Source organism: Dipodomys ordii, unplaced genomic scaffold, assembly GCF_000151885.1.
Source record: "Dipodomys ordii isolate 6190 unplaced genomic scaffold, Dord_2.0 Scaffold72, whole genome shotgun sequence".
Lineage (NCBI taxonomy): Eukaryota > Metazoa > Chordata > Mammalia > Rodentia > Heteromyidae > Dipodomys > Dipodomys ordii.
In genome coordinates this window covers 3048836-3058298 of record NW_012267288.1, presented here as the reverse complement: position 1 = coordinate 3058298, position 9463 = coordinate 3048836, and the positions used below count along the sequence as shown (strand labels likewise).

Here is a 9463-nt window from a genome sequence, read left to right as displayed (position 1 = left end):
TCCCAGTGCCAACCTTTGCCAATGTCTTTAGCAGAGGTCTAATGGCTCCTGACTGTGGCTCAACTCCTCAGGTCAATGAGGGCAACGTTTTGAACCCAAAAAGGAAGCGCGCGGGGGGGGGGGGGGGGGGAGGAATCCTATTTTGCTTTTGAAATATTTCACAGTGAAAACAGAAAACAAAGCAAAAACCAAAGCTGCCTAATAAGCAACATTCAAACTCACATTGGGGTTCGGCAGTCTCTCAGGTCTATACCTTCCTCCATGCAGGGAGAAGGGAGTGGCTGGTTTTGGTGGCCGTCTTCCCATCCAGCGAGCGGTCCCTCTATCTGGTAGACACTTAAGCTGCATGGTTTACAGAAATTTAATTTCACTCGCTTCTAATCTCCCCTCCCCCAAGAACCCTGCCTCCCGGGATGAATGCTTTTAGAAGGGTTTTTTTTTTCTTTCTGTCTTTCTTTCTTTCCTTCCTTATGTGAATTGCTGTTCCCTTGGCTTCAGCCTGAATCTTGCGCAGACGCACCACCACTCATCCACAAACACAGGGGGAGGGGGAGTAGCCGGAAAAGAAAATAGTCCACGTAAACAAGAAAAAGTCCGCTGGAGGCCCTCTCCACAGCAAACCCCAAGCTATGGCCTCGCAGGGTGCTCACGAAATCCCGGCTATAATTGACTGTTTTCTTTGAGGTTTTTTGACCATGTGCTGCTTAGCATGGTTACTACCACTGATACAAGAAAATGAATATTCATTATGATCCCATCCTAACTTTCCCCCACCCCCCTCCAGGATTTTATATCTAGCGTCTATGGAGGAGAATAGAAAAGTTTGTACCAGTCATTTTAACCTGCCCCGCCTTCCAGTGACCTGCCACATGCTCCTTTTTACTTTATAGACATCTGGGAATTCCATACATGCCTTAAACTCCAATTACACACCTTCTTCAAAGGACACGTGCTTTGATTTGCTAAGAACATTAAGTGGGCTCTCGCATTCAGGGGTCTTGAGACAAAAGCAAATGGAAAATGTATCCCAGGATCTGTTTCCTAGGTCTGCATTTTGGCGTCCAATAAATAAAGGAAATGAATAATCCTTTTGATATTTCCGAGGGCTAGAGTTGCAAAGGAGAGTTGGGTGGTTTGTGAGAAATAAAGGGATGGATGGAGTTGTCGGGTTTGAGAAAATCTGGAGAAGCCAACTTCATCCATTGTGCCTATGCGTCCTTTCTTTCCACTTTCTCTGGTGCTGGGAGTGAAGCACTCTTTATGACACATAAGCAGAAAATTCTATAAAAGTGGACCCTGGGGATCTCCTTCCCGACCCCTGTTTGTCGCTAATACGGGGCCTGTCGCTGGAAATTTGAGGTTGGGCCTTTGCCTGGATTGTTACTGCTGCTTCTCTTGCTACCGCTGACACTTGGCGCTGCCGCTGCCTCCAATCATCAGCCAGACGCCAGGCCCCGCGGGTCCACGCCATCCTAGGAGGGCTCAGATTTTTGTCACTGTCCCTGGTGCAGGCCGGCCCGCCACCCACACAGGGCAGCCTGGGCCTGTGCCCCTCCAGCATGCCCACCGCAGGTGAGACCCTCACTCCCCACGGAGTTCTGTTTGGGTTTCCGTGTCGTTTGTTCCCCCCGCAGGTTTGTTTGTTTTTCTTTAAATTACAGATGCAGGGAAAACCGCCTGACATCATGAGAGTGGGACAAACGCTCACTTTGAAGGATTCCTGGGCAGAACTTCAAGTGAAATCATATGCCTGAGAAGAACTTGATACCGGTCTAGAGAAAATAACTAGTTCTGACTCTGCCAAACCATGGAATGTGCAAAATGCTCTACTTTTTTGCAAGAGGCCAAGTGTCCCTTAAAATGCTCTATTATGAATATCAACCCGAAGACGCTGGAAATGGGTGCCATCATTGAATGGAAGGAGGAAGTTCACAGGTTGCGTGCTTTTGCTATTTCACGATATTTTATGCCTAAGTTCCATTTTGAGGGGGGGGGGTATTTGCAATTCGTGCATGAATTATTATCTGGGCATGTGCTTACATGTATATGCAAAAAGGAAATGTGAGTATATGGGAACAAAATATATGCATTGTTGTAATTGAAGACTATCAGTGAAACGAAATTAAAAGAAATATATAAAAGTAATTATTTGCACAGTAAACATTTCTTGTTTTAAGACACAATATTTTCCCCTAATGAATGCATTCTGGCTAAAAGTCAACTGCCCAGAGTCCAGTCACCATATTAAATGGTAAGATTTAGCGTCCTGATGATGAAACAGAGGTAATTTATTTGATGTGCCTTTAAGTAAGTACAGGGAATGAAAATAACGTGGGATGGAGTAAAATGAGAAGATATTATAGTGAAGGAGGCAAAACAGGTGACTTTATTTCCACTCTTTAAAAGAGTAGAGCATTTCATCCCTTTTATGTGGGATGGGTATACTGAAATAGTTGGCAGGCTGAAAAATATATTCAAGTAGTTAATATTTTCTCCTATGAAGTCTGCTCTTCTTTGAGAAGTTTTACTTTGTCACAGTGTAACTATTACCAGAATATTAGCTGAATATTACCATCTTTCTATGCTTTACTTTGTATTTCTCTGAAAGCTATGGCAACATATTACCTTCGGTTTTCTATTTAGTATTACTGGATACAAGAGACAACAACATTTGCATTTCTGCAGAGATTCCTTTATGAAAAAAGTAAAAAAAAAGTCCAAGCACTTTTTTAAAAAGGCAAACAGAAGGCTAATTTTCTTTGAAACATATAGTTTATACATGTAGAGTTAAGATAGCATTTACCTTCTCAATGGTAATGGTCAGTTCCATCCTGGAGTGCATGAAGAGCTCTGAAATACCAAATAGTCAGACCAAGCTAGTGAACAAGGAGATTCCCCAGGAACCATTTTAAAAATGGAGGTAGTTGAGTGATACACCAAATACAATCACCATCTAGATGTCTTCCCTTTTCCTTCTAGGGCACTCTAAGCTTCTACCCTATCCAACATACCCTCCCTCACCCACCCACATGTCCCCCAAACACATTCACATAGAAGCATCTTTCTTTTTCATTATTTGCAAAGTTTGCAAAAATAAAATAAATTTTATAAACGAAATAACAATCCCCCAAAGCTGCACTAATCTTTTAATGTAAATAATTGTTACAAGGATGAAAAATTCACAATAATGTATTTATAATACTGCATTCTATGGTACTGTGTGAAGAGGAAGACAAAACTTCAGGCAATAAAATAACCTCAACCTGAACTAAACAAACAGAGGCTATTTTGATACACCTCCTTATTTGACAGTCTTTGTCTGAATTGGGCACCAAAACAAAGGTACAGTTTTAAAGTTTCCTTGATTGCATTTGAATGCTGATATTGGGTGTAAAATTTCCAACTGAAATTGTTTTATTAACTACCATTTGAATATCAATGACAAAAAAACCATTTTGTTTCTAGCCCAGAAAAAAATCAACCACCATTTGTTCTTGTTTTACTGAAGGTCATCACATTATGCATGTACTTGTGTGTATCTATGTATCTCTAGGGGAAAATTCTGTGTAATTATGGATAAAATGTATTTGCCAAGAAACTGACTAGAACCTGAATGACTGTAGCATTTTACATTGTAATTGTTTCAAAAGTTACCAAGGACAGTGAAAATTCAAGTCCTTTATTTACCTTACTCCAAAACTATATATATACGTATATATACACACACATGTATGCATACATACATATCTCCTTTACATCTTAAAAAAGAGCTTATTCCCACATAGAGAATAAACATAGTAAAATACTTTTAGCCAACATGATTCATTCATGAAAGCAGTTGAGCAAATCATAAATGAAACCATCACTTTCTCCTTGAATTAAAATTGTTTGACATGCATTTGTATTCACTTACGTGTATGTATAAGTAAATTCCATGAACAAAATTTTCCCCCCCTGAAATGAGCTTTCAAGGATCTTCAGAGAGTGCAGGGTACCACAAAAATACACAGTAACAAGAGAAAAAATAATGGTGGATTCATGCTGCTTATCGGAAAGGTTTAGCCCAACTATCTGCAATAACAAATAAGGAAAATAGCAGATATGTGAATACTTTGCTTTGCTGCTGGCAGGAGTGGGGTAGGGAGATTGATAAAAGAGGAAGAGATGCTACTAAGCCCCCCTTGAACACCAAACTAGAATAATAATAAAACTGTCTTTTAAAATAACATGTCTGTGCCTGTCGGTGGCTGGTTTATTTGAGTTTTTCACTGCTTGTTTATATTAGTGCCCTCTCCCTCCAGGGTGCCTCCAGTGTTAAACAAGTAGGTATTTACCACCAATTTTATCCTGAGCTTTAAAAATATAGACCAAACTCTAAAATTCTTAAAATTTTCAATCATATTTATTTATTGCAGAAAAATAATATACAAAGATATTTACAAAACAATCATAAAAATATGAATGCATTTAGACACCGGATCTATTTGCATTTTTACCATGGGTTATCAATAAATAAATAGAATGTCGTTTTTTTGTATTTTAAGTTTTTTTCCCCCCTCAGAAGAAGAACGAAAAAGGGAATTAACTGACTATGATTTTGCAGGCCAGTTTGATCCCAGCAATTTTATTTTTAAAGGTGTTCTGCAATCCCTCTCATTGTTACCATGTTAAAATGGAGAAAGTCCGCAATGATGCCTTTCCTTTCAGTGGCTGATTGGCACGACCTCTTGAGAATGCATGCATGAAAAGTAAAAATAAAAAATAACATTCTTCGTCAAAACAAAAAAAAACAAACAAAAAAAGAACAAAAACAATTGTTCAGACTTCTATCAGAATGTAGAGGTGTGAGGATGGTGCCGCTGCCCGTCTGGGAATCAGTGTCCACGGCCCTGTCTCGCTTGCTTTCTCTTTTAAAAGTGCGCCCCACGCCCTGTTTCTTTCAATCTGGGTTCTGCTCTTCTAATCTCCAAGAAAATCTTAGGTATATATATATATATATTTATTTTTTTTTTTAGTTATCCAGCTCCAGAGTCTCTAGACTGTCCATTTTCTCCTTCTCTGGAAACAATGACATCTGCAAAAACCCAGAGGGGAGGGGAGGGGGGAAAGTTGGTTATTGTTTTAGGTCTCTGTGGCTGTTTTCTAAGACTAGTTGAGCTGTGTTATCACCACCAGGGAAGAAACCAGGCTGAACAACCTGGAAGGATTTCAGCCCAAGGGCAAGAGGAAGTGGGTGGGCGGAAAGGAGGAGGTGGAATTTGGGAACATTTGTTTGAAGAAGAACGAATTTTTCAAGCCAAAAGAACCGGAGGCCCTGGCCACACCGTCCTTCGAGTTGACCCAGGAGCCTTTTCTCAGCCTTCCCGCTGTCTGTCACGCACATTCAGGCACCCGCACACCCCGGACCAGGCTGGGCGCATCCCCTGGGGACCTCCCTCGCTAGCGCGGACGCCGGTGGGGCACAGGTAGCAGGACCGGCTGCGAGGACAGCGGGGTGTCCGAGAGGGCAGCGATGAGGACGGGGAGCTCGGCCTGGCCAGCGGGCCGGCCATCTACCACCTGAGCGAGCTAGAGGCGCCCAGACGCGGGTCCTTACCTAGGTCTCCGGCCCTGCCGAGGGGGTGGGGAGCTCCTGCTAGTGCGAGGCGGACATGGACCAGGCTCCCTCCATCCTCCAGACCGAGAAGGCGTAGCTGAGCCGCTCGTGGGCCACATAGCTGCAGCTTGCCATCTTGGAGTCCAGCTCGTCGCTCTGGAGGACCTGGTAGAGGAAGTCGATGTACCTGGCGGCCAGCTTGAGGGTCTGAATCTTGCTCAGCTTGTCCGAGGGCAGTGTGGGGATGATCTTCCGCAGGGCGGCGAACGCTTCGTTCAACGATTGCGTGCGTTGGCGCTCCCGCACGTTGGCCATGACCCGCTGCGTCTGCAGCTCCTCGTACGATTGCTGCCGCCGCCCCCGCCGCCCGCGCCGCCGCCCCCGCCGCAGCCCGCAGATTTCTTGCCGCGTTTGCCCTGGGCCGGACTTCCCGGCTCGTCGCCGCCCGCGACGCCCCCGCCTGCGGCGCCGCCGGGCCCCGCGCCGCCGCCGCCCGCGCTGCGCCGACTGCCGCGCCGCTTGCGAGCCCCGCGCTTGCCGCTCGGTGGCTGCTGTCGGTCCGGCTCCTCCTCGCTGTTGCTCAGGCTGTCCTCGGCCGGCGAGACTGGCGAGCTGGACACGTCCTGCATCATCTCTCGGGCGGGCGATGTGCGCGGCCTCGGGGGCCCGGGGCAGAGGAGCGGCCCGGGAAAGAGGGACTGGAGCGCGGCGCCTCAGCCCGCCAGCTTCCCCAGCGCGCGGCGCCGGCCGGGGCGGTGCGGCCCGCCGAGGAGGGAGCGGGGAGGAGGGAGCGGGAGGATCTCCGCGGGGAGGGCGCGCGGGGGAGGCGGGGAGGAGGGCGGGAGGGGGAGGGGACGGTGTGGAGGGCCCCGAGGTCCAAAAAGAAGGCGCGCAGCCGCCACACGCACGCCCCGTTCGGCCTCCTGGAATCGGTGTCGGTGCTGGCGAGCCCGCGAAGCGTCTGGTAGTTGGGCGAAAGCTGCAGACTTGGAGGCTCTTATACCTCCGTGCAGGCGGAAAGTTTGGGGGCAGCGGTGTCATTGGCCTGACGTGGGGAGGAGGGACTTTTCCAAGTTTTATAGGAAAGTTTCCGCTTTCCAGTACCCCCTCCCTTCCCCCACGTCTCTGCCCCCCCTCCCTCCCTCCCCACCCCCTCGCTCCCCACCCTCGCCTGGTCCGGGTCTAACAATCTGTCCTCCCAAACCATTCAAAAACGACCTGGCCCCGGCGGCCAGCCCCTCCGCCCGCCTCCCCGCTGCCCTCCCCCTTCCCTGTACGGCGGCGGGCGCGGGGCGATTTCCTTCCGCGCCCTAGCGCGCGGGCAGCGCTCCCGCACCCGAGCGCGAGCTCCGGGAAGCGGCCGGCGCGCACTGCCCCGGGCCGCGGCGGAGACCCGTACGTCGTGGCTGAGACGTTAGCGGTGACACCGGCGTCCTCCCACCCCAGATCTCTCCGGGTTTAAGATTGCTGGGGCGGGAGTGGCAAGAAAAGTAGCAACTGCGGAGCCCTCCCAAAGGTCAGCTAGATGAACCCCTGGGGTTCGCAGGGCGCCGTCGCCACGACGGGGCCCCTGGCATCCTGGTGGTGGGTGAAGACGTGGCCTCACCGCGGGAGCGGTGGGTCTCTGCCTCGGCCTCGCCAGCTCACGCACCACCCCTCCCGGAGAAGTGTCTGGGCCCTCTTTTCCCCTCATCAGTGACCCAATCTAAATCGTCCCCACAGCCGTGAACACCGAGCCTCCTCCAAAGGTGCTAGAAAGAGGTGCGAGCTGGTCTCCCCGCAGAGGGAAGGCTTGCCCTTGGGGAACCGGAGCTGAGCCTCGCCAGAGGAGGGCTGCGCGGTGCCCTCGCCCAGGCCCGGATTCGCGGTGCTGCTAGCCCCAGGTGGCGGGAACCCGGGGCCACTTCATCTCTACCCACCCCGAAGTTAGGCCTTGTGCTATGACCTTGGGCAGGTCAGCCCATTTCAAAGTGAAGTGGGGATTCGTGTCCCCACTCCTGTCTCCCCCTTCCCCCCTTCCTAGCGGGTCAGTGGCAAGTTGTGGCTGCAGCGCCCGAACGCATTGCAGTAGCTGGGACTGGTTTGACCTGTAAGCATTTGTACCTAGTAAGCAGAAACCAAGAGAGGCTGGAAGGAAAGCCCATCTTGGCAATGCTAGACTTCTTTTCTTTTCCTTTTGGGGGGGGTGGGGGGAATCCAGTTGGGGTTAAAGAATCATTTCAGGTTGATCTCCTTACGTTACAAAACAAACCAAAGGAAGAAGGTAGCGGAATCCGGAGGCGGGCAGCGGGGGGGGTCGATTTAGAGGCGCTGGGATTCCCATCTCAGGCTGAGAGGTCCGCCCACCGACTCCCCACGGTTGAGAGGGCGGGAACCCTTCGACGGGCCAGCGCCCCTTTGGGTTCTGGACCCAGGATCTTGGCTGTGGTTGCCGGGAGTCCGAGAAGGAGGCGGGAGCCCAGGCGGCACTGGGGCTGGCAGTGTGGGTCCCGGAAACCCCGGGGTGTGAAGCGCCCTGAGCTGTTTGTGGGGTTCACCTTTTGGAGGCACGAGGAGGTTGTAGTTACCTGATCCGGAAGGACCTGATCCACAGCACTTTTACATCCACCGGAGGAGGGGGGGGCGGGGAGATGGGTCATTATCGGGAATTGTGCCTCACCCTTTCTACAGATGCTCAGAAACAATGACCACAGCGTGCCAGCTGGGCTGCTTCGCCAACTCCTGCCATGGTTAAAACTGACAGCGGGTGTGCAAATCAAATTCTTCTTAGCCTCCACTTAATTTGCTGTGTCAAATCTGTAGGCAATCCTCAAGTTAGCAGTCACCCGGCTTCCCATGTTCGCATCTGCCTCCTACAGGACTTCGTGTCTTGTGTCTATCGAGCAGGGCAGACATTCTCCCCTATGTATGCTCAACCGAGTGCCTGTAACTCTGAACAGCCCAGCATTCTGAAATTCTTATTTAGGAAATCTCGAAAAATCCTCACTGGAGTTACCACTGTCAAACTGAAGTCTTACTTGGGGAGTGGGGGATGCTTTAGCTGAGTATAAAACGTACAGAAATGGAACGATTGCTTCCTTTCTTTGTGGTCACGGATGAGGAAGACAGGGAAAACGTGGGCAAAATGTAAAGGAAACTTTACCTGACCAAGGGGAATTGGAGAGGAGGAAGGAGAGGTGGGGGAGAAACCCTTGTCTGAGACAGTGGGAGGCAGAGGTCATTAGCCAGCCGACTTGCACCGTCATCAATCTCCAAGGCTAGTTCTTAACTGGGAGCCCAGCCCTTCTATAGCACTAAACTCCACGGGATGGATGGCTCCTGGGCCATCCCTTCTGGGGACCTCCAGGGCTGAAGCGTTGCTCCGGATGCCTGCAAGCTTAGAAAGTCTGGAAAACGAATGACCTAATCAGGACCATCCCGGCCATGGATGTGTTTTTCAAAGAGGTCACAATCGATGACTTCAGTTATAAGAAGACATTACTCTTCAAATCTTCTGACTGGTGAAGGATGAAACCAGTTTTGGAGTACCTAAGTAGGGCTGGCAATTTTTTTGGGGGGGGCCTAATTGAGGGAGGGGGAGTATGAGCTTGTCAGGTGAATTGCTTCTCAAACATATCTGGGGCTGATAATTCTTGTTTTGCAAACTGTGACATGCGGTGGTGGACTCTGTCCACTCAGCTCTATCAAACGTTTTATCTAACAGTTTTCTTTTCCATACTTACTCCAGTGCCAATGCTCCCTTTTTATGTGCTGAAAAGTCGATGTAATTCTGCATTATCTCCTGTGCATCAACAATTGTAATTTCCACAATGTTTCACTTGAATCTATAAAGATTTGCCTTATTCTAAAATCCCAATTTCAGGCTTT

General features: G+C 49.2%; 1 protein-coding gene across 1 annotated transcript; it reads right to left on the bottom strand.

Annotated features, from left to right (window-relative positions):
• Positions 1–4553: 4553 nt before the first annotated feature.
• Positions 4554–6602, bottom strand: Twist1 (twist family bHLH transcription factor 1). Its single transcript, XM_013024011.1, is given in 3 exon segments — positions 4554–5074; positions 5597–5946; positions 5949–6602. Coding segments are annotated over 2 exon segments (591 nt in total). The 5' UTR covers positions 6229–6602; the 3' UTR covers positions 4554–5074; positions 5597–5635.
• Between the last annotated feature and the right edge of the window lie 2861 nt (positions 6603–9463).